General features: G+C 53.1%; 1 protein-coding gene across 2 annotated transcripts in view; it reads left to right on the forward strand.

Moving 5' to 3' along the window:
- Positions 1-23,900, forward strand: part of PPL (periplakin) — a 48,575-nt gene that overhangs the window by 7,666 nt on the left and 17,009 nt on the right. For both annotated transcript variants that reach the window (XM_043455919.1, XM_043455918.1), the window contains 4 exons: positions 16,639-16,738; positions 22,256-22,410; positions 23,064-23,184; positions 23,764-23,877. In XM_043455919.1, the coding sequence (XP_043311854.1) occupies positions 16,639-16,738; positions 22,256-22,410; positions 23,064-23,184; positions 23,764-23,877 (490 nt within the window). The remainder of the gene's footprint in view (positions 1-16,638; positions 16,739-22,255; positions 22,411-23,063; positions 23,185-23,763; positions 23,878-23,900) is intronic.

The following is a 23,900-nucleotide window of genomic DNA, read 5'->3' on the forward strand; positions in this document are numbered from 1 at the left end:
AAAGCCTCTCGATGAAAGTGAAAGAGGAGAGTGAAAAAGTTGGCTTAAAACTCAACATTCAGAAAACTAAGATCTTAGCATTCCCGTCCCATCACTTCATGGAAAATAGATGGGGAAACAATGGAAATAGTGACAGACTTTATTTTCTTGGGCTCCAAAATCACTGCAGATGGTGACTGCAGCCATGAAATTAAAAGACGCTTGCTCCTTGGAAGGAAAGCTATGACCAACCTAGACAGCATATTAAAAAGCAGAGACATTACTTTGCCAACAAAGGTCCAACTACTGATTTTGCCAATAGTCATGTATGGATGTGAGAGTTGGACTATAAAGAAAGCTGAGCACCGAAGAATTGATGCTTTTGAACTGTGGTGTTGAAGAAGACTCTTGAGAGTCCCTTGGACTGCAAGGAGATCCAACCAGTCCATCCTAAAGGAAATCAATCCTGAATATTCATTGGAAGGACTGATGCTGAAGCTGAAGCTCCAATCCTTTGGCCACCTGATGTGAAGAGCTGACTGATTGGAAAAGACCCTGATGCTGGGAAAGATTGAAGGCAGGAGAAGGGGACAACAGAGGATGAGATGGTTGGATGGCATCACCAACTCGATGGACATGAGTTTGAGCAAGCTCCGGAAGTTGTTGATGGACAGGGAAGCCTGGTGTGCTGCAATCCTTGGGGTCGCAGAGTCAGACATGACTGAGTGACTGAACTGAACTGAGGAAGAAACCAACAGCTCCAAAATTATGCTCACCCAGAGGAGGGGGCTCAGAGGGTACTGAATAATAACACTGTTTTTGAAAAAAATCTGAAACACATATGGCTGAGTGGGAACATCAGCGAAGCCTTGGTGGCATTCTTTTCCATACTTTTCTGCATGTTTGAGCTAGGTTAAGAGTTTTCAAGTTTTTAAAAGTGCGGGGTGGGCTAGACCAGGGGGTTTGGCAGCTGATACAGCCTGGAGGGAAGCCCGCAGTTCTGGATCCGAGTCCAGTCAGCAGGGAGAGAGGGGGGAGGAAGAGGAAGGTGGCCTCAGCCGGGGGCAATGCCCAAGGCCTTGGGCGCAAGAATGGAGGGTTCTGGCTGCAGAGACTGAGAATTGCGGGAGGGAACCACAGCCAGGAGCTGGGAGACGTGTGAGCACATGGCAATCTCTGAGGCTGAGGGGTAGAGGTACAGCCGTCCTGAATTATGCTTGTATTGTCCTTCTTAGATAGTAGTACCCTCGTCTCTCTTTTCCAGGTGAGGCTCAGCGTTTTAGAGTCTCAGCGGCTCTGAGCTGGGAGCAGATGAGCTGGCTGGTGGGGTGTCTGCACTGATTTCCCAGCCCATCCTTTCCTGGTCAGAGAGCTTGTCAGGTCTTATAAATGCACAGCGGGCTGCTGGCTGGCCGGAGGCTCCACCCCACCCGTGGCCTGCTGACTCTGGAAGGCTGCAGGGCTGCAAGAAGACTGTCCTGTGCAGAATTCTTTGCTGCGCCAGCAGCTGGGGCTCAGATGTCAGACTCATGGCTCTGAGGGCTTTTCACTTCTCCATCCGGGGATGGGGACTTTTGGGTTCCAGCTGGAGGTTGAGAAAGGACTCTGAGTTTGTGCCGCTAGGAACAGAGGAGGCTCCAGTCCTGCTGCTCTGCATCAGGAACATGACTCTTCCCAACTATAGACTGGGCAGTGAAGCCCCCATGTTACTGAGAGGGAAGCTGAGGGGTGGAGGGCTTGAGGGTAGAGGTCAAGGTGGAGGCTGAGGTCAGGGATGGAGGGTGGAGTAGAAAGAGCCTGTGTTTGGGAATCATGGACCCGCTTTCCAGGCCCGATTGTGCCTCTGGTCAGCTGTGTTGCTGCCGGCCACGTTCCTGCCCCGCCGTGGGCTTCACGAAGGTAGGGGCTCTGCAGACCGTGTGGTCGCTCCCACACCCCCCAAAAGATGCCTCACACATAGTAGGTGCTCAGCGAGCGGCAGTGAGAGGCCTGTTTTGAATCTACAAATTCGAGGTGTGTGGAATCATGGAGAGAACTGGAGATGATGTGTGTAAGAGCATCAGGCACATAGTAGGTGCTTCCTATTCGGAGGCCAGTACTCCTTGTCCACTGGTTTTGAACCCGGAATGATGTCCTACCAACTGGGTTTGTCACAGTTGGCTTGAGCCCCATTTAAATCTTGCAAAAATCTTCAAGACACACCCTGGTGTTACTCAAAGAGGTTTGAACTTCTGTGTGTGTGTGTGTGTGTGTGTAACGAGAGCCCAAAAGCACACGCCTGACATGAGGCCCCGAGGTGGGGAGGCCTTCCCTGGGTAGAAGCAGATTAAACCATGAAACAGGGCCGTAGTTACTCCACCAGCAGCCTTCTCACTGTAGAATCTACTTCCCCAGGATTAGCAGACAGTAAACTCCTCCACGCCCAGCTAATTACCGCTGAGGTTTCTAGTAGGGAGCCCGTCAGTCAGTTGACCTGTCAGCCTGGTATTTTTTGGATGCTTTCTGAGTACTGTTCTCTACAAGACTTCCTTCCTTCAGAGACCTGGGAATTCTTCCTCGATCTGCTGGTCTAACCCTGCAGCACATGACTCTGGTTCGTTTCCTTGTTCCCAGCCCTGCCAGCACATTAGAATCATCTGAGTTTTGGGACTTCCCTAGCAGTCCAGTGGTTAAGACTCCGAGTTCCCAATGCAGGGGGCCCGGGTTCCATCCCTGCTCGGGGAACTAGGTCCCACATGCTGCAACTAAGACCTGGTGCAACCAAATTAAAAAAAAAAAAATTATCTGAGCTTTGAAGGTGATGTCCAGGTCCTATGGCAGACCAATTAAGTCAAAATCAGTGAGGCAGGGCCCAGACTTCAGTCTTCTGATGTGCAGCCGTTAAACCCAGTGTTTACACTGCCCTGAGTAAAGGGGCAGTATAACTTGTCCATAGAATTATATGTACCTTTGTTGTTGTTTAGTCACTAAGATATGTCCAACTCGTCTGCAGCCCCATGGGCTGTCCGTGGTATTTTCCAGGCAAGAATACTGGAGTGGGGTGCCGTTTCCTTCTCCATGGGATCTTCCAGACCCAGGAATCAAACCCATGTCTCCTGCTTTGCCGGTGGGTTCTTTTTTTTTTTTTTTTTTTTTTTTTTTTTGCCGGTGGGTTCTTTACCACTAACCCACCACTGTACCTTGTCCTTCCTTTAAAAGAGCTAAAGCAGAAGTTGCCTGGTCTGTCACACTCTATTCCTTTAGTCTCAACCTTCCTATGTAATTTTATGTTAGATATGTGCCTTATAAAATGGCATAGAGCTGGCTTTTGTTTTGTTTTCCTATTCTCCCCTGAGAGTCTTATCTTTTAGCGGGTGAGTTTAACTCATTCTCATTTATTGCAATGACTGATGTGTTTGGACCTACCCTGCCATATATTTTGTATTTCCTATTTATCATGCTTTCTCTTTGTTTCTTTCTTGCTCTCTTCTTGCATTTTATGGGACCGACCTTTATTTTCACAATTAAATTGGGATACAAGGCCTGAAGTGGGCAGAGTGGATGAAAATACCCTGACCCAAACAGTCTGAATCTCTGGAATTACAGTTACTGGAGAGCTTTTCTAAATCCTGCCTATTAGACCATAAACTTTTGGACGATAAGGACTTACTTACCTTGGTGGAGGTTCTTCTGTGGCTCTTAATTCCAGGATTTGTGTAGGCTGGGGGCTCAATAAATAGGTGTTGAATTAAATAGACATTTTAAGCATGTTGACAGCTCCAGGGACTTGGTGATGGAGAAGGGCCTGTCCCCAGAGCCTGTAAGAGGGACAGAGAGATGACAAGGAGTTGGGGGTGTGGTGAAAATTTATTCAGCAATTGCTGAGTATCTGGAAATCTTGACAATCTGGAAAGCTGACAGGGGGCGGCAACAGTCACCAGCGTGGACACTAACCTTCTGGCCCCAGGCAGGTCCCCCTCCCTCCCCAGGCTCAGTTTATGTATCTGCACGGGAAGCAATAATAGTACCAAGCTTGATGATGGGTTGTTAGGATCAAAGCAGGAACGCATGTCAGACCCTGGGGGAGGGCGTGGCCCAGGGAGGGGTTCCGTCATACCAGTTCCTTCCTCCTGAATGGCCTGTTCAGAGGGACAGGCTGGGAGCCCCTCATGGTGGCATCTTAGGAGAATGACTCAGCATCAACTACCACCACTGATGGTTACTCAACCACTGGGATTAATTATACTGCTGAAGATGCCAACAAGATGTAAGTCACTCTGCCTCCCCTGGGTGGTGAACGCCTTGCTGCTTTGTCTCATGTCCTTGATCTCCCCCCATCACTTTGTGGAATAGTATTGACAGACCCTGATGCTGGGATAGATTGAGGGCAGGAGGAGAAGAGGGTGACAGAGAATGAGATGGTTGGATGGCATCTCCAACTCAATGGACATGGGTTTGAACAAGCTCGGGGAGATGGTGAAGGACAGGGAAGCCTGGCGTGCTGCAGTCCATGGGGTCACAAAGAGTCGGACACGACTTAGCGACTGAACAACAATATTGACATCCCTCTTGTTCTGAGGAGGTGGCTCTAACACCTGTTCGGATCTTGACACCATCACTTCCTAACAGTGTGACTTTGAGCAGGTTTCTTAGCCTCAGTTATCTTCATCTGAAAAATGAAGAGAGAAGAATTATTCACATGCTATAAAATGTCTGCCCAATTCAACATGTATTTATTGAGCCCCAAGCCTGTGCAAAGCCTGGAATTAAAGGCTACAGAAGGGTCCTCCCAAAAGATGAGTAAATCCTTATTGTCTAAAAGTTTATCACCTAATAGAATTAAGAAAAGTATCCCCAATTACTATAAGAATATATTTCTCCCAAGATTGCCAGGTGTCAGGAGATGTTGCAGGAATAGGCTGAGCGGGCGTGGGCACCTAGTGGGTCCTCTCAGTGTCTGGCTGTCTGTTTCATCGGTCATTTCCTGCACCTACTGTGTGTGCCTTTGTGGTTGAGACAGGGCAGGTGTCCTGGGTAAAAGTCTTTGCTCTCTCAGTCTGGCAGTGTTTAAAGAAGGTGGGGTCTGGGGGCCACCTAGCACCCAAGATGAACTTGGAGGTTCCCCTGGGGGCTGCTTGGGCCCTGGAGGCAGGCAGGACCCAGAAGGGGTTGACCATGCGGAACAGGAGGCCAGGCCCCCTTCTCTGGACTGTAGGAGGGGCGAGGCTGGGACAGGCTGGTTCCCAGGAGAGGTGTGGGCTCCTGTGCATTCCAGACATTCCTAGACTGATCATCCAGCTCCGCTTGCACCCACTGAGACAGAATTAACCCCAAAAGGGAGGGACTGTGGACCTGATCAAGGGCCAGAATGTGGGGACTGACTCAGGCCCGGAAGGTGGGGTGGCGCTGGCCAGGGAGGAAGGGTTCTCACCATCAGCCACACCCTGGCCCTGCCAGTTCCCATCTTGACACCCAGAAAGAAAAAGCAAGTTGGGCGTGACCGACAGGTGACAGAACAGTTCTAGGCGGGCAGCGACTGCTGGAGTGGGGGCTTATGGAAGGGCTGTGGCCCCTCCGTGGTGGTATGAGCTGTTCCCTGGAGGTGGGTCAGGAAAGAGGCCGTTCTCCCAGGAAGGAGGGTGGTGTGGCTGGAGCAGGCTGTGTGCCTGGCTCTGGCCTGTGGCCATGAGCAAAGATGCTGGAGTCAGGTAGCTAGAGACCCATAGACGAGACCTGGCCTTGGGCAGGTGTCTGGCCAGTCTGTGTGGGTCTGGTGGGACAGTGGCAGGGAGCAAAGGAAATGGCCTTTTTTCCCCAATTAATTAATTAATTAATCTACTTGGTTGTGTCAGTTCTTAGTTGCGGTGCACAGGATCTTCACTGTGTCACAGGGTATCTTTCACTGTGACACACAGACCTTCTAGTTGAGGTTCAGTAGCCCCAGGGCATGTGGGATCTTAGTTCCCCAACCAGGGATCGGACCCACATCCCACGTGTTGCAAGGTGGATTCTTAACCAGTGGACCACCAGGGAAGTCCCAGGAAATGACCTTTTATTAAGTGGCCCTAGGGTGCTAGTGGTAAAGAACCCATCTACCAATCCAGGAGATGTAAGAGATGTGGGTTCCATCCCTGGGTTGGGAAGATCCCCTGGAGGAAGGCATGGCAACCTGCTCCAGTGTTCTCGTCTGGAGAATTCCCATGGACAGAGGAGCCTGTTGGGCTACAGTCTATTGGACCACGAAGAGTCAGACACGACTGAAGTGACGTAGCATGCACGCGAGGATGCTGATAACCACCTCATGATGCGTGCAGGTACCAGGCACTAGTGTTCCGAGCCTCCTTCAGCTTCATTATGGCAGAACTGATGGGCTGCAGTCATTGTGGGCTTATCGCAGAGCGGTCCAGGGGCCACAGAATCACCCAGAACTATGCCGTTGTATTTGTTAACCACTTGCCGTGTGAGATGTGTGTAGAACAACCTGAGATGCCCTGCAAGTGTAAACCACATGCCCAGTGTTGAGGAAAAGAGAGTGTAAACTATCTCTTTAATGATGTTCTATTGGGGCTTCCCTGATGGCTCAGAGGTTAAAGCGTCTGCCTGCAATGCAAGAGACCTGGGTTTGATCCCTGGGTTGAGAAGATCCCCTGGAGAAGGAAATGGCAACCCACTCCAGTATTCTTGCCTGGAGAATCCCATGGATGGAGGAGCCTTGTGGGCTACAGTCCACGGGCGGGGTCACAAAGAGTCGGACACGGCTGAGCGACTTAACTTTCCCTTTCATTATTGACTATCAAAATAATGGTTTAGCTGTACTGTGTGTGTGTGTTAAGTCACTTAAGTCATGTCCAACTCTTTGCAATCCTGTGGACTATAGCCTGCCAGGCTCCTCTGTCCATGGATTTCCCAGGCAAGAATACAGGACTGGGTAGCCATGCCCTCCTCCAGGGGATCTTCCTGACCCAGGGATCGAACCTGCATCCCTTATGTCTCCTGCATTAGCTGTATTAGATTAAATCAAATGGTGTATAAAAGTTAAGTTCACCTGTTTCTTTTTATGTTTTTCACGTGGCTGCTAGGAAGATTTAAACTACAAAGGTGCTCACATTCTGTTTTTATTAGACAGTGGCGGCCTTGAAAGTAAATCAACCTAGTCCCTACCCTATCTGCCTTGGGAACATTTTCCACCTATCAGATATGTCTTTCTGTTTGCTACCCAGTCAGTGGATCCAATAACCTAATTGTGCAGACAAGGAAATTAAAGGTAGGAGGGTGAAACAGCACACGTTGTTATTCCAAATGTCAGCAGCTGTTCATTAGATTACTGCTGGGACGAGCTCTGTGCCAGACACCATGGACACAGCAGTGAGCCAAGCAGACCAAAATGCCAACAATCCTGAGCCTTCCTGGCGTGACACACACGTCCAAGGTCCAACGTGTTTTACAAGGCTCCTCTTGAACTGACTTCATCCTCTGGATGGGGCTGATTCTTATTCCCATTTTGCAGATGAGAAAACTGAGGCACAGAGAGGCTAAGGAACCTGCCCGGGCTCTCTCAGTCTCTGTTCTTTCCCTGGGCCAGGCTAACTCAGTTTCCCTCCCCACAGGCAGGATGGAGAGGAATGGACCAGTTGGTGCAGGGTGACCGGGACAGGGAGAGCTGACAGCCAGAAGGGCTGGGGCGGGCAAGGCAGGCCCCGGACGGGACAGCGAGCCCTCTCCTGAGCGTGTTTGGGAGTGTCGACAAGTCTGGGGACGACAATGGCAAGATCTGGTTGGGTCGTTGAAAGATCTCTCCGACAAATGTGCAGAAATTGGCTGGGGTCCACAAGGGTCAGAGTGCATGGAGATGGCTGGGCGTGGCCGTCACACTGATCCAGGTGAGAGGTGATGCTCTTGATCAAGGTGAGGGTTTTAGGGCCAGAGAGAGGATGTAAGCACAGGGCTCTCTCTTCCCAGGTGGAATCGGGTGAGGGGGAGGCGGAGGCAGCGGTCTGGGGTAGTCTTGGCGTTCTGCTTGAACAACTGGGTAGATGAAGCCTCTCCACTCTGCCTATCTGCGGTGTCCCTGCTGCAGTCCAGGGAAAGCAAAACTCATGGTAGAAACACCCTAGACCCCTCAAATCCCAAACCTAGTGACCCGATCCTTACTCCAAACCCAAGAGGGTTCTTCCAGACTGGGTCTGGGAGCTGCGTCCTCTCATTACCCGTATATGTGCATGGCCCCTCCCCGCAGGAGCTCGAGGAGACATGTCCAAATGTCGAGGTGACGTGAATTCTCCATTCCCCGGGCGAGGTGACATCCGCAAGGCGGAAGCGGAGTGTGTCTGGGCTTGCATGAAGATCGGTGTGGATGGCCTGGGTGGCCCGGGGTCTCTTTTTTTTTTTTTAGCTCCTCCATGCCTGTGGGTTCTGACATGGGGCCTTGGCTGCCAGCTTTTATCAGCTCCTTAAAAGGAGCCCGAATCCCTGGGTGGTGGCTCTGGGCGGAAGCAGAGAACCTGGGCTCCCTGCAAAGCACCACTTTGTATCTGCTCTCAATTAACCGTGCCCCAGCCCTGAGGGGTGTGGACTGCCGTGACCCCCAGTGACAGATGGGTAACCTGAGGCTCAGGAAGGCTAGGTGACTGACAGCTTAATAAGGACTGAGTCAGGATCCGGATCTAGGCCGCCTGCCTTTGGTCTGGGTGCTTAACCACCAGGTTATACTGCGGTACGGCTTATCGTGGAAAAGGGCCAGGGGCTCCCCACCCAAAGTAAAGCAAGAAGAAGTGATTAGCAGTAGGTGGGGCTGAGGGTCCTGCGAGAGCCCTGGGTTCTCTGTCTTTACCCACGTGGAGCATCCGCAGAGTCTGGGTGACCCGGAGTGCCACCTCTGTCCCCACTTCTCTGATGGGCTTTCCTGCCAGCCCACTGACCAGACCCCACCCCCCTGGGCTTCACAGCAGGGGTTCCAGCCCCGGCTCTCCAGTCTGCAGCTGACTTCCTGGGCTGCGAGCAGCCACCTGCAGAGCAGGCCAGGCTGTGCTTATAGAGTTTCTAACTCTGGGGATGGAGTGAGGGTGCCCGATGCCCCGTGAAGCTCCCAGGCCATCTCGCCACAGCTCTAACGCCCAGAGTACATCCTGAGGGACAAAGAGACGTCTGTTCCAGGCTAGTGCATGCGGCCTCAGACCCAGAAACTGATTGTTTGTCCCCAAGTGTCCTCAAACACAGTCATGGGACTCTGAGGCAGCCCTAGACGTCCTCCTGGCCGGCCTGTGCCCTGTTTTTCCTCCTCGCACCAGGAGTCTCATACTCAGACCAGGCCAAGGAAACGGGGTCCCTTGTCATGGCCTCAGATGGGACCTGGGCCCTCCTGGACCCTCGCCAGACTCCAGCGTCCTCAGCCTTAGAAAAGAAAACAAGGGCGGATTCTCTGGAAAAACAACCCCTGTCTGCAGGGTGTGACTCCACCTGGCTTGTGAAACCCATTCACCTTGTCTGACCAAAGTCTGGGCTGGGCTGAGAGGACTGTTTCTGGAGACAGCCAAGACCTGGGTCCCATTGGCCTTTATTAGTACCAGATGGGGTCTCGGGCCACAGCACCTACCGCCTGACTTGTTAAGGTGGGCATCCTAGACACACCATCGCCCAGAAAGATCTGCTCCTATGGGGTTTTGCTGGAAAACCTGGAAATCTAGATGTGAAAAAGTGAGTGTTAGTTAGCTCAGTCATGTTTCTTTGTGACCCCACGAACTGTAGCCCGCCAGGCTCTTCTGTCCGTGGGATTCTCCAGGCAAGAATACTGGAGTGGGTTGCCATTTCCTTCTCCAGGGGATCTTCCCCAACCTGGGGAGTGAACCTGGGTCTCCTGTAATGCAGGCAGATTCTTTGCCATCTGAGCCACCAGGGAAATCTAGAAGGAACCTTTAAAGAAAAAAAAAAACAAAAACAGCTGAGCTATGGGGGCTTCCCTGGTGGTCCAGTGGTTAAGCCTCCTCAGGTTAACCCCTGCCATCGCAGGGTGCACACGTTCGATCCCCAGTCGGGAAACTAAGATCCCACATGCCATGCATTGTGGCCAAAACATTAAAGAGAGAACAACGGAGATATGAACTTTGTTCTGCCTGCCCAGTTTCCCCGGGTGCCTCGTTCTGTTCCAGGCCTGCAGGTTGTATTTAGTCATTGTGTCTCCATCATCTCCGCCGGTCTGACAGTTCCTTAGTCTGGTCTTTCATGACCTTGGCCGTTTTGAAGAGGTCTGGCGAGGCGTTTTGCATTTGTCTGCTGGCTCCCAGCCATGGCTTATGGGTCGAAGGTTACCCGGGAGGATTCTGAGGAAGTGCCCTGTCCCCTGCATCCAGGTGCCTTCTCCCTGGTGGTGTTCACCTTGCTGTGAAGTTACTGTGTTTTAGAAGGAACCTACTTACAGCTTCCCTGGTGGCTCAGCCAGTAAAGAATCCGCCTGCAATGCAGGAGACCCAGGTTCCATCCCTGGGTTGGGAAGATGCCCTGGAGTAGGGAATGGCAACCCACTCCAGTACTCTTGCCTGGGAAATCCCATGGACGGAGAAGCCTGGTGGGGCACAGTCCATGGGGTCACAAAGAGTCGGACACGGCTGAGCGACTTTCACTCACTTCTTTTACAGGACCAGGCACCACTGGCAAGCGGGGTTCCCCAGGGGGAAAAGGGGGTCCATAAGCACAGCCCCATGCACAGATCAGGGAGCAATGTAAGGGCTCAGTTTCATTTGGATTGCAAGCCCCTCGGGAAGTAAAAGTGCATGGAGTAGTGTTCTATAAATAGTCATTGTACCACTTATGGGACCCCTGAAATGTGCTGGGTGATTAGACTGAATATTTGTTGAGTGTCTCCAGTGTGCCAGGCACTGTTTTAGGTGCTGGTGAAACTGGTGACACCCCACTCGTGAGCTGACATGATGTCTAACCTGCTTAGAGGCTGCTGTAAATCTCTAGCTCAGTCCTCGAACCCCAGAGTGGTCTTTGAAACTCGATTCCAGGGTCCCAGAAGTGACCCTGACCCTCGCCACCCACCTCACCTGCCTAGAAAGGATGAATCTTGCCCACCTGACAGGTGATACAACTGAGATTCAGAAGTAGAAAATAGTTCTTCCAAGGTTGTGTGCTCAGTCACTCAGTTGAGTCCGACTCTTTGCAAGTCCATGGGCTATAACCCGCCCTCCTCTGTCCATGGGATTCTCCAGGCAAGAATACTGGAGCGGGTGGCCATTTCCTTCTCCAGGGGATCTTCCCGACCCAGGGATCGAACCCCCGTCACTTAGGTCGGAAGGCGGGTTCTTCACCACTGCACCACCTCTATGGTGGGGATATTGACCACACCAGTGGAACTTCTCCCGCAGCGTCCTCTTCTTGCCCTGTCCCTTCCTTTTCCTGGCGCTGGCTTACGAGGTTACACGGATGGTTAGCGCACTCAGGATTTGAACCCTCTCTGGCTCTGGACACTGGCTGCTCCCCGGCATGACCTTGGGCGGGTGCCTGCGCTTTTGAGGGCCTCAATTTGCTCACCTGTGTAATGAGCAGGTGGGGCTCAATGACTTCCGAGGCACCTACCAGTGCCAACGGCCACTGCCCTCAGCATCTCTGTCCGTGTTAAACTTCTAAGTAAGTGGAGGGAGGCTGGGTGTGTCCCTCGTCCAGCCTGTCACTCAGATCCGCTTCCCTGGTCCCTTCCCTTCTCTGGTGGGGCCGGGGGAGGGCACCTCAGCTTTCCTGGCTCAGCCCAGAGATTCCCATCTTCGTGGGTGGGACCGGACTCGGAAGAGGCTGGTAGGGAAGAGCTGTATCTGGGCCTCCATCGGTCTGGCTGACAGCCCCCAGGGGCCGTGTCTGGCTGCTTCAGTGTGGCCCATTAGCTGGATGAAAAGCTGGACCAGCCCAGCCAGTTCTCAGCCCTCTTGGGATCTGCAAACACACACGCACACGCCTCTGCCCCTGCAGATTCCCGACTCACCCATGTTCCTGTACCCCTGGTGCGGGGATCTGTGGCTCTCACGGGAACACACGTCTGCTCCTATGGCCAGCTGGATGGCGCGAGGAAGACAGGACCCTTTGGGGCCTCTCATTTGGGACTCCAAACCCAAAAGGCAGAAGTGCTGAGACTGCTCCAGAGGCGTAGGTTGGAATCCCAGCTCTGCTTTGCTTTAGCCAGTGAGACTGTGGCCAAGCTAGCTAATGGCTCTGTGCCTCAGTTTGCCCATCTGTAAAATGGGAGACCAGTGCTACTTCAGGGAGTGGTAGAGTTAATGAGTTCATCTGGATGTGATTTGCTTAGCACCAACCGGGCACATGGTCAGCCCTCTGTGAGGTTTTAACTAGCATCTTCCAGGCACCTGGGTGTAACCCAGGACTGGCCCAGCCTCCATGGAAAACAGGATAAAAGGTGGGGACCATTCGAGAGGGGGACGGAAGAAGAAATAAATCCCTGCCACTTGTAAATGGCACTGGCCAGTGCTTTTGATGCGAGTTTTATTGAGATATAACTCACATACCATGTGTCTCACTCATTGTGCTTGAGCTTAGCTGGTCAGTTGTGTCTGACTCTGCGACCCCATGGACTGTAGCCCACCAGGCTCTTCTGTCCATGGGAATTCTCCAGGCAAGAATACTGGAGTGGGTTGCCACACTTTCCTTCAAAGGATCTTCCCAACGCAGGGATCACACCCAGGTCTCCTGCGTTGCAGGCAGATTCTTTACCATCTGAGCCACCCGGGAAGCCCAGTTCACTCATTAAAAGTGTACAATTCAGTTGTTTTGAGTATATTCACAAAATTATATGACTGCCACCGTAATCAGGGTTTTCCCAGGTGGCACTAGTGGTAAAGAACCTGCCTGCCAATGCAGGAGACGTAAGAGACTCAGGTTTGATCCCTGGGTTGGGAAGATCTGCTGGAGGAGGGCATGGCAACCCACTCCAGTGTTCTTGCCTGGAGAATCCCATGTACAGAGGGGCCTGGCGAGCTACATGGGGTTGCAGAGAATCGGACACGACTAAAGCGACTTAGTACGCATACACACCATAATCAATTTTAGAACATTTTATCACCTTAAAAAGAAACTCACAGCGTGTAGCACTCACTCCCCTTCTGTCTCCCCATCCCAGCCCCTCCTGACTATTAATCTACTTTCTCTTTCTATGAATCTACCTACTCCAGATAATTCATGTAAGTGGACCTTTTGTGTCTGGATTCTTTCACTTACCCTCGTGGTTTCAAGGTTTCTCCATGCTGTAGCCTGTATTAGCGTTTCATTTCTACTTTCCATTGTGCGGATATTCTGCATTTCGTTCATCTGTTCATTAGTTGAACATTTGTGTTGTTTCCACTTTCTGACTATTGTAAATACTGCTGCTGTGAACATTTGTGTACAAGCTTTTACGTGGGCCTGTGTTTTCATTTCTCTCGATATCTATTGAGTGGAATTGCTGGTTTCCTTGCTTGTAAAGACGCACACACACCTCCCCCAGGGACTTGGGGTGAAGATGCTATCGGGGCCGTGTCTGTGGACGTGTCTGATGCCTGGTGAAGCGTGTGCGCTAGGTGTCAAGTTACCATAGTGACTCTGTGGTCATCCCTGGTAGACAGATGGAGAGACTGAGGCGCCTCAAGGCTGAGGTGCCTGCCTGGGACGGTCCAGCAGGCCTTGGAACCCATGCCTCTCTGGCCACATGCTCCCACTGAATTGCCCTTTGTTCCCCACCAGGAGCACCAGGTCCATGGAGCTGGCTGTCCCCACCCCACCGCCCTGGGTCCCCTTCCGGTGCTGGGCTTCGGCTAGAGTAATGGGCTGGCCAGGGTGCGGCCCAGGAGGCGCTTTCCTCGAACCTGTCCCAACCAGTGAGGGGGCTGGTTTGGGAGCTGATCCCGTGCCCTGGGGTGCAGCTGGGCTAGACCCGCGAGGGATAGAGGCCCCCACCTAACCCACATTGCAGGTTCGCAGTGGTGGCGCTGGCTGTCATGGTTAAATATTTGGGTTGAGACTCACCACGTCTGACTGCTGAGGCCACAGTAGGGGTCAGTGGCTGGGGCTGGGTTGAGGGCAGAAGTGTTCACATTCGCCATGTGGTCTGCCCAAGCCAAGGCGGGGGCGGGGGGTGATGGGAGTCGACCCATGACCTGGCAGCCTCACCCCATCTTACCCAGATCCTCCATGCACAGTCCCCTCTTCTGAGCCTTTCTAGATGCTCCACTGAATACGAGCTTTCTCCACCACAGGACTTCTCAGAGCCTTTACTGACTCATGAGCTTATTGAGGGGTCGGGTTTTCCTAACTGCCTTGAGTGACAAAGCTTTCATTCGAGGAGCAATTTGCAGGACCAGGATTCCTGAGGCCCCACTTTGGGAAAGTCTGCCTCCTTGGTGTTCTTCGCGGAGGGTGTGGCCTGGGTCTTGTTCCCCAAGATCCTGACCCTCTCCCCTCCTAGCGCCTGTGTATCCAGACCTGGCACAGAGCAGGCCCCCAGGCAGGGTTTGGGACTGAGCTGGACAGTCTTGCAGCTTCTGTTCGTGTGCCTGTCTCTGCCACCACGCCGGCTTCCCCCGCAGCATCAGCAGTATCTGCAGTGTTGAGCCTCAAACCCTTTTGTTCAGCCGCTAAGTCGTGTCTGTCTGCAGCCTCGTGGACTGCAGCACGCCAGACTTCCCTGTCCTTCACCATCTCCCAGAGTCTGCTTAAACTCATGTCCACTGAGTTGGTGATGCCAGCCAACCATCTCATCCTCTGTCGTCCCCTTCTCCTCCTGCCTTCAGTCTTTGGGGCCAGTATATGAGGTCTCTGATGGAGACAGGAGGACTGAGTGCCGATCGCGACCACTGCTGGGTAGCTGTGTGACGGTGGCTAAGCTGCTTCCGCTTTCTGGTCGTTGTTTCCTCCTTTGTTTAAAGAAAACTAGGAGGGACTTCCCTGGTGGTCCAGTGGCTAAGCTCCACGCTCCCGATACAGGGGGCCTGGGTTCAATCCCTAGTCGGAGAACTAGATGCCACATGCCGCAACTAAGAGTTCCCACAACAAAGATCCTGCATTGCCAAATAAATAAATTAAGAAAAAAAAAGAAAACAAGGAGCTGGACAATGATCAGTAAGGCTCCTTAAGTATAATCACGAACCTTCGTGAGACTTACGGGGCGCCCAGCTCTTTGCCTGCATAACCTCACTCCCATGCCTAACACCCAACCGGGAAGGGTCCGTCTGATAGCGGGAAGCAGAACCACAGAGAGGGACAGCAGCTTGGCCAAGTCCCACAGCCCCAACACACATCTGAGTCCCAAACCAAGGTCTCCTCCACTCCCACAGGAGTGTTTGCCAGGGTGCGCTGCAGTGGGATTTTGCGGGGCAGACAGATACAGCCAGAGAGAACACAGGAACGCCGAATGGGAGAGCCTTTCCGATTTCAAATCTCTCCCAGACACCCTGAGAACTCTCAGGAGGTCTCAGCTCAGTGCCAGCAGAGCTCTGACTTGGCTGCGGGGCATGCATGCCAAGCTCTGCCTTTAAGCAGGGGCGGGCAGGGCTCAGTTTCAACGTGTGCAGGTGGCCAAGTGTGCAGCTAGAACTTAATGCCATCCTTTTATTTCTGTGGGATTTATTTTTCCTGTTACCTCTTTATGGCAAGGGCTTCTGGTTTTCTGTTTACAATGAGGAAGCAAGTCCTCTTTCTTAGGACATTTATTTAAATATAAAGAATGAGTCGATTGAAAGACAAGTATCAGGTACTTAGTAATAAGGCTGCTGACACAAAACTTGTACCCGAGTGTTCAGAGAAGCCTGAGCCATCAATGGCCAAAAGGTGGAAACAGCCGAAATGTCCGTCAGTGGATAATCAGATAAACAAAATGTGGCATAGCCAAGGCGTGGAATATTATGCAGCCATAAACAGGAGTGAAGCACTGTTGCACACTATCTACAACGTGGATGTAGCTCCAAATATTGTTAAGTGAAAGAAGTTAGACACGAAAGGCCCTATGTGGTACAGAGTAGGCACATCCAGAGAGACGAAAAGTAGATCTGTGGTTGCTAGGGGCCACGGGGTGGAATGGTGAGGAGTGAGTGCTAAAGGGGGCGGGGTTTCTTTTTGGGGGTGATGAAAATGTTCTGAGATTACGTAGCAATGATGGTTATACAATCTTGTGGATACACTACAAACCCTGAATTGTGCACTTTATTTTTAAAATTTACTTTTATTGCTTTATTTGGCTGCGCCAGGTCTTAATCATGACATGTGGGATGTGAACTCTTAGTTGCAGCGTGTGGCATCTCTTTCCCTGACCAGGGATCGAACTCGTGCCCCCTGTATTGGGAGCGTGTGGTCTTAACCACTGGACCATCAGGGAATTCCCAGAATTAGCACACTTCTAAGGGGTGAATTTTATGACATGTGAGTTATAGCTCAATAAAAAATGTGGGAGAACAGAATAAGTGTGCTCTGCCCACATGGCCAAGAGAAGCATCGGAGTGATGGCCAGAGCAGAGGCTGATTCCTGGGCAGGTGCTGCCTCACTCTGAGCCTCTGGTGACATCGCCCTGGGGGGACAGCCAAGCTCCATCTGAGGCTCACTGGGCAGCTTCTGCTCTGAGCCCGGGGCTGGGGACAGCCTGGGTGGCTGGGGCGCTGGCGGGACCCCGTTCGGGCCTGGCGGCTCACCTCCCCTCTCTCTGCCTGCAGCGTCTCTAACAAGGAGCTGTCGGAGCTCATCGAGCAGTTGCAGAAGAATGCCGACCAGGTGGAGAGGAACATCGTGGACACAGAGGCCAAGATGCAGAGCGTGAGTGCCCGCCTCCCCCCCGGTGCCCCCGAGATGCCAGCCCCCTGGGGACCCGGGGCTCAGCTGACCCCGAGGTTCTCAGCTGGGCATGATTCTGCTCCCGGGGAACGTGTGGTCACGTCTGGAGACATTTTTAGCCATCGCACGTTGGGGAGTGCGGGGTTGGGTATCTAGTGATGGAGGCCAGAGATGCTGCTATGTAGCCTAGAGAGCAGAGAAAGATTCAGCCTCAAATGTCAGGGTGCCCAGGGGGAGACAGACTGCAGAGGAGCCTCCTCCGTGCTGTTAATACCAGCTCCTCCACCCCGGATCCTGAGGCCCTGCAGCCGTGGGCCCTGTCTGGAGCAGAGCCAGTCTCAGGAGCCAGGCCTTGGCTAGGACCTTGATTTTGCCACTTCCTGTGTGACCTTGGGCAAGTCACCTTACCTCCCTATGCACCCGAAAGGGGGAAAAGCCATCACCCCCTCTCCTGGGCTGCTGGAGGGATTTGATGAGATTATGCAGGTGGCGCTAGTGGTTAAAGAACCCTCCTGCCAGTGCAGGTAGACCTTAGAGACCCAGGTTCAATCCCTGGGTCGAGAAGATGCCCTGGAGAAGGAAATGGCAACCCACTCCAGTATTCTTGCTTGGAGGATTCCATGGACAGAGGGGCCTGGCGGGCTGCAGTCCATGGGGTCGCAGAGAGTCGGACACGACTGAGCACGTATGCGGGTGCGGTGCAGGGCTCCCTGTGATTAGCAGCAGCATCCTCACGTCCCTACCACTGCCACTGCTCAGACGCAGGCGGGCCAGATCATTTCCCCGCTCCGTGCCTCAGCTTCCTGGACTGTAAAATGGGGACAACAACCGGCCCGAGCCCAAAGGTTCTCCCGGGGATCCTGCTCCGTGGGCAGCCCTGCGGCCGTGCTCACACCTGTGAGCTGCTAAGCTGGCCACCGCCTCTTTGAACCCCTCCGCACCAGCCCAGAGTGGTTGAGTTTATACCTTCTCTGTAGCTAGAGAGGGCCAGGATGGATTGTGTCAGTGACAGAGCTGACCTCAGAGCCATCCCCCACCCCCCAGAGGGCGTGTTGCCAGATTTAGCAAATGAAAATACAGGATATCCAGTTCCATTTGAAGTTTAGGACACAAATTTTTATGGGTGTAAGTGTCTCCCACGCACTGCTTGAGATATACTTATATTACAGATTATCCATTGTTTACCTGAAATTTGAATTTAAACAGGTGTCTATATTTCATCCACATTCCAGGCATGACTAAGAGGCAGGTCCAGAGGCGTGCAGAGGAGTTGAGGGTGGACAGGTCATAAGTTGTCTGGTTGGCCCCATGGCCGTCCCCTGGCCATGACCTGGCTGCCTCTCCGCAGACCACCCAGGCGTCCACTCCCCTGAGGGCCAGTCCCCCTGAGAACTGAGGGACAGGGGTGGGTTGGGGAATGACACTCTTTGGGTGACAAGTAGGGGGTGGGGAGAGCTCGAGAAGGGGGCAGGGTGGATCCCGCTGGGGTCTCCCTCCCCCAGGACCTCCCTTCCCCCATCCCCGCCTCCACCTCCCATCTTTCTCCAGGCATCAGCCGGCCCTGCCAGCATCCCTCCCTCTGGCCATGCCCTGGCCCTGGTACCCAGTCCCTCTGGCAATTTTTTTTTTGTCCCCACTCTCATGACTGCCATGGTGGCGTGTGTACTTTCCTAAATGAAAACAGATTTTTGGGGTGTCTCCTTTTTTCCTCCTAATAAAAGTAATATGTGTTCACCACAAACATTTCGGGGCCGATAACCAAGTATAAAGAAGCAAATTAAGATGGCATATGATTCCACCAGCAGAGGGGAAGCCCATCCCCTCACATCCGATGTCTCTCTGACCTTTTCTGGCCTGTGTGAGAGTGTGGGAACAGACCCCAGTGCTCATCTCATGGTATTTGCTTAGAGTCATGACTCAAAGTAGCAAGGATGTGTTTGGAAGATAATTCTGAACTTGTTTTTTGTTTTTATTCAAAACAAACTTAAACCAGATTTTGAAGATGGCATGGGCTAATCTTTTTGTCTTTTCTCGTCCTTCTTTCAAAAGAAAACATCATTATTAATTTTATTTATTTATTTATTTATTATTTGTAAATTTTTATAAACTATTTGTTAAATATATTTATTCATTTATAAGTTAAATTTTATTAATTTAACAAAATTATTAATTTTATTAAAAGAGAACCTAAAAGTTCTCTTTAATTTTCCTGTTTTTTAAATGGAAGTGAGGTTCACATGAGATAAATTGAAGCATTTAAAGTGTAGAATTTCATGGCATTTCATACGTTTATGATGTGTGATGACCACATCTTTCTGGTCCCAAGGTGCTTTCATCCTCCCAAAGGGAACTCCTGTTCCCACCCACCCAGCAACCGCTACTCCACTTTCTTCTCTTTGAATATACATATTCTGGATATTTCACAGAAACAGAATCACACAGTGTGGGGCCTTGGGTGCTGCTATGCTTTCCCTGGTGGCTCAGATGGTAAAGAATCTGCCCACAATGCGGGAGACCCAGGTTCAATCCTTGGGTCTGGAAGATCCCCTGGAGAAGGGAATGCCAATTCTGTCTAGTATTCCTGGGGTTTCCCTGGTAGCTCACACGGATAAGAATCTGCCTGCAATTTGGGAAACCCTGGTTTGACCCCTGGACTGGGAAGATTCCCTGGAGAAGGGTATGGCAACCCACTCCAGGATTCTTTTTGTACCTATCCCAATTTTTAAATGCCAGAAAAGCCGGAAGGTTTGGAGAACACCTGTAACCTCACCACACAGATCCTACCAGTAACCATCTCCTGGATTTGCTTTATTGATTATCTGTCCGTCAGTGTGGGCAAAATTTACAAGATATGTTGGTCCCTATGACTTTCTCTTTTTTTTTTTTACTTAAAAAAACTTGTCTGTGGTAAGTGTCCAAATTTTAAGAGCTCACACTTGTGAGTTTTCGCATCAGTCGGTACCCATGGAACCTTTACTCAGGTCAAGTCAAAGGACATTTCCCGAAAGGTCCTGGGGGACCTTCGCAATCAATGTCAACCCCCCACCCCCGAGGTAACCACAGCGCTGACCTGTCCTCATCGATCAGTCCTGCCCGACTGTGGACTCCTGAACGCCCGCATGGCATCTTTTGGCTGGATATTCTCTCCTGTTTTGGCTGGACACGGCTTGCATTCCCACGGAGGCTCTGCCTCTGTGGGAATTAGGAAATGATTAATTTACTTCCTCCTTTTGCAAAATTAATCTTTGACACAGTAATTGCCCAGCAGAGCTTCAGATCAACTGGTGATGATGGAGCTGATAAAATTCCACCCACGCCAAGAACCATGATGTTTTGCTGTAACTTTTAACCAGCCAGTCCTGCCCACAGTGGGGCGATGGTCCAGCGACTTTGACCTTCTGCCACGTGGGCCTCACCCCCAAAGCCCCTCAGGAAGCTGCCCCCGCCCCTCACTGCCCAGCCCTCCCAGAGTTGGCCCAGGAAAGACCTGGAATGTGGGCTGGATACCATCTCTTCTTCCAAGAGGGAGGCTGGGTCGTTTTACACTGTACCAGGCACCACACCACCTCCGTTCACTTCTTTTCCCTTTTGCTGTTTCTCCCTTTTGTGCTTTTTCTTTTTTTTAACAGCTTTATTGAGGCAGGTTTTACAGATCAGAAAATGCACCCCCTTCGAGCACACAGTGCAGTGATTGTTTTAGTAACATCACCGAGGGGTGCAGCCATTTCCACAGGTCGGTTTCCAAACCTGTAATCCCTTTGTAAGCTCCCCTGTGTCCATTGACTGCGGATTCCTGCTCCCATCTGCCCTCTTTTATAGATCGACTGACTTGGGGCAGCTCCCGGAAACCAGTCCCGAGGGGCGTGGCCTTTGGTGCCTGACTCCTCTCACTTGCTGGTTTTGAGCTCGTCCCCATCTGTACTCCCATCTTCTGGCGGCCGAGGGACAGTCCCCTGGTCCCTTGGCTGCCTCTGCTGAAGCGTGGGTTTCTCTTACTGCCCTTGCAGAGATGGGGACACCGACCCCCACCTGGGGGTAGGGGACTGGCCTGCGAGGTCCCCTGTGGGACCCCCCTCCTCCCCGCCTGTGCTCAATCCAGTCTCTGACTCGTCTCCCCCCACCCCCGGGCCTGGGGTCCCCAGGGCCTGGCTCAGAGCCCATCTGCTCTCCATGAAAGTCCACTAAGTGGATTAACAGGCTGTGTTTTGAAACCTGCTGTTCCCACTGCCAGTTCATCATTCTTCCCTAAATTATCAGACACCCTGGACTCATCAACCCTGAATATTCATGGAAGGGTTGATGCTGAAGCTCCAATCCTTTGGCCATCTGATGAAAAGGGCCAACTCTTTGGGAAAGACCCTGATGCTGGGAAAGATTGAGGGCAAAAGGAGAAGAGGGTGGCGGAGGATGAGGCAGTTAGATAACATCACTGACTCAGTGGACATGAGCAAACTCCAGGAGATAGTCAAGGACAGGGAAGCCTGGTGTGCTGCAGTCCATGGGGTTGCAAAGAGTCGGACATGACTTAGCGGCAGAACAGCAACAACGGGACTCATCAGCGACTGAGCAGTTATACCTCCCAGACATCCCCCCACTCTGTTCATTCTCAACATTGCAGTGGCAACACCCTGGCACAGGCCACCCTCAGCTCTCACCTGGGCCTTGCCACAACCCCTGAATGTGCCCCTAGCTTGGACCCTCTCCCCTGACGAGCCCCTGGAGGAGTCGCCTTTAAGGATGGGTGGCACCATGCCCTGTCCCACCTCCAACTTCCTCCCCTGACCCTCCTTCCAGCCGTCATTTCCTGCCACAGGACCTTTGCACAGGCCACTCCCTGTGCCTCCAAAACCCTTCCCCTTCTTCCTTCATTCTTAGCCTGCGTCACTGCCTCAGAGGGGTCTCACTGAATCCCAGAGCCCGCGCTCAAGCAGGTCCCCCACATTCCACCTCTGCTGTTTCGTTGGTAAACACCGACCTGTATGAACTTTGTCATCTTTCTTCCCCAACCAGGGAGCGAACCCATCTCCCCCCTGCAGTGAAAATGCGGAGTCCTAACCACTGGACTGCTAGGGGGTTCCTGATGTTTTTTTTGTTGACAGGCCCTTCCGGGGGTCTCCCTCCTCCCTTGGTGGCACAGTGGTAAAGAATCTGCCTGCCAATGCAGGAGATACAAGAGCCTCCAGTTCTATGCCTGGGTCGGGAAGATTCCCTGGAGGAGGAAATGGCAACCCACTCCAGTATTCTGGCCTGGAAAATCTCATGGACAGAGGAGCCTGGCAGGCTCCAGTCCACAGAGCCGCAAAGGGTCAGACACGATGAGCACACACACTGCCCTCCTCCCTGGGCTGGATGGGCCATGTCTCCCTGTACACGGCTGTGTCCCGAGCCTGCTACCTCAGAGCAGGGGCTGGGCAGCGCCAGGGGAGCCCCCCGATCCCGGTTGTGCCCCCCGAGTCCCTGGCCTCTGTCTCCCCCACCCCTTTCTTGTGCCTCTCACAGGACCTGGCCCGGCTGCAGGAGGGCCGGCAGCCCGAGTACCGGGACGTGGCCCTGCAGAAGGTGTCGGATTCGGAGAAGCTGCTCTACGTGCTGGAGGCGGACGCGGCCATCGCCAAGCACATGAAGCACCCCCAGGGGGACATGATCGCCGAGGAGTAGGTCCCCTCCGCTTCTGGTCCTGAGGGAGCCGCTCGGGGTCAGGGCAGGGGGCTGCAGCCGCTCAATGTGCAGGGACCTGAGTCGGGGTTCGTGGAGGGCTGACGGGGGGGTGCAGCCCTAGCTGAGCGCGTCACGCGATCCTTCCAACAACCCATTTCACAGCTGGGGAAATTGAGGCTTGGAGTACCCGGGTCCCCTGTCCTGGTCACAGTGTGACCATAGCCCCCGACCTCCAAGCTTGTGAGCGCACTGTCCCCTGCCTGATGCCCGGCTGGCTTTCTGAGCTCCGGGCTCTTGCCTCAGCTCACACATGGACAGAGCACAGTCCCTGTCACAGCCCTACTGTGGGCCCTGCTGGGTGGATGGTGGGCTGCAGAGAGCAGCAGACTGGCCTGTTTGTTCTGGAAACTTCTACGGTTCCAGGCGCATAGTAGGCCCTGGGGAAACATTGGTCGGGGGAGGCAGGATGAAAGAAAGTGGGCAGGAGCAGGGCAGGGCCTGGACCCAAGGCCACCGTGACCCTGACCTTCCAGGCTACTGAGCAGAAAGCTGAGGCTGGGGGCTGGGGTGGGAGCCCCCCTCGGGGCAGAAGCACTACACCTGCCACCAGCCCCACTAACCAGGGTGGTCTCTCTCCCTCCCCGCTCAGCATCCGTCAGCTGAAGGAGCGTGTGACCAACCTCCGCGGGAAACACAAGCAGATCTACAACCTGGTGGTGAAAGAGGTGGACCCGCAGGTCAACTGGGAGGCGCTGGTGGAGGAAAAGCTGGTACGGCCCGGGCTTCAGCTGGGGTGGGGCGTGTAAGGGCCAGGAGACCCCCTCCATTGCATGGGCACCGGAGTCTGGCTGTTCCCGTTATTTCCTGATGTCTGTGTTGATGAGATGAGCAAGGCTCAGAGAGGTGTAGTGCCTAGCCCAGGGTCACACAGCAGACACGGTGGAGGTTGGGACCCTTCCAGGATCGTTGGGGTCCTTGTCGGCTGAGGGCAGCAGCTAGATTTCTGGCCGGCCACTGGTCTTCCTGTGCCCTCGCCAGCCCATCTCCACCCTGGAGAAGCCCGGCCACTGGTGTGATTCCAAGCAAGTGACTCCCCCGGCCGAGCCTCTGTTTTCCCATCTGAGAAATGGAAACAGTAACCGCGAGGGCCTCTGAGGTTGCCGTGAGATTAAATGAGATCAGGGGTGACAACCTCTTCCCCCATCCCTCCGGGGCTACTTAACTGCCTCCTCGGCTGGCGCTGTGAGGAGGAGAGCTAAGGTTCCCCGGGCAAGGGTACCGGGTGGCCCGCAAGTCCTGGGCCCCCTGGCCCACGCCTTTGCTTGTCGTCCCCCCGCCTCCCTGGCCAGGACAAGCTGAGCAGCCAGAGCTTCGGGACGGACCTGCCGCTGGTGGACCAGCAGGTGGAGCAACACAACATCTTTCACAATGAGGTCAAGGCCATCGGGCCCCACCTGGCCAAGGTGTGTGCATGGGGGGAGGGGTT

The sequence above is a fragment of the Cervus canadensis genome, chromosome 32 (genome assembly GCF_019320065.1).
Source record: "Cervus canadensis isolate Bull #8, Minnesota chromosome 32, ASM1932006v1, whole genome shotgun sequence".
Classification (NCBI taxonomy): Eukaryota; Metazoa; Chordata; class Mammalia; order Artiodactyla; family Cervidae; genus Cervus; species Cervus canadensis.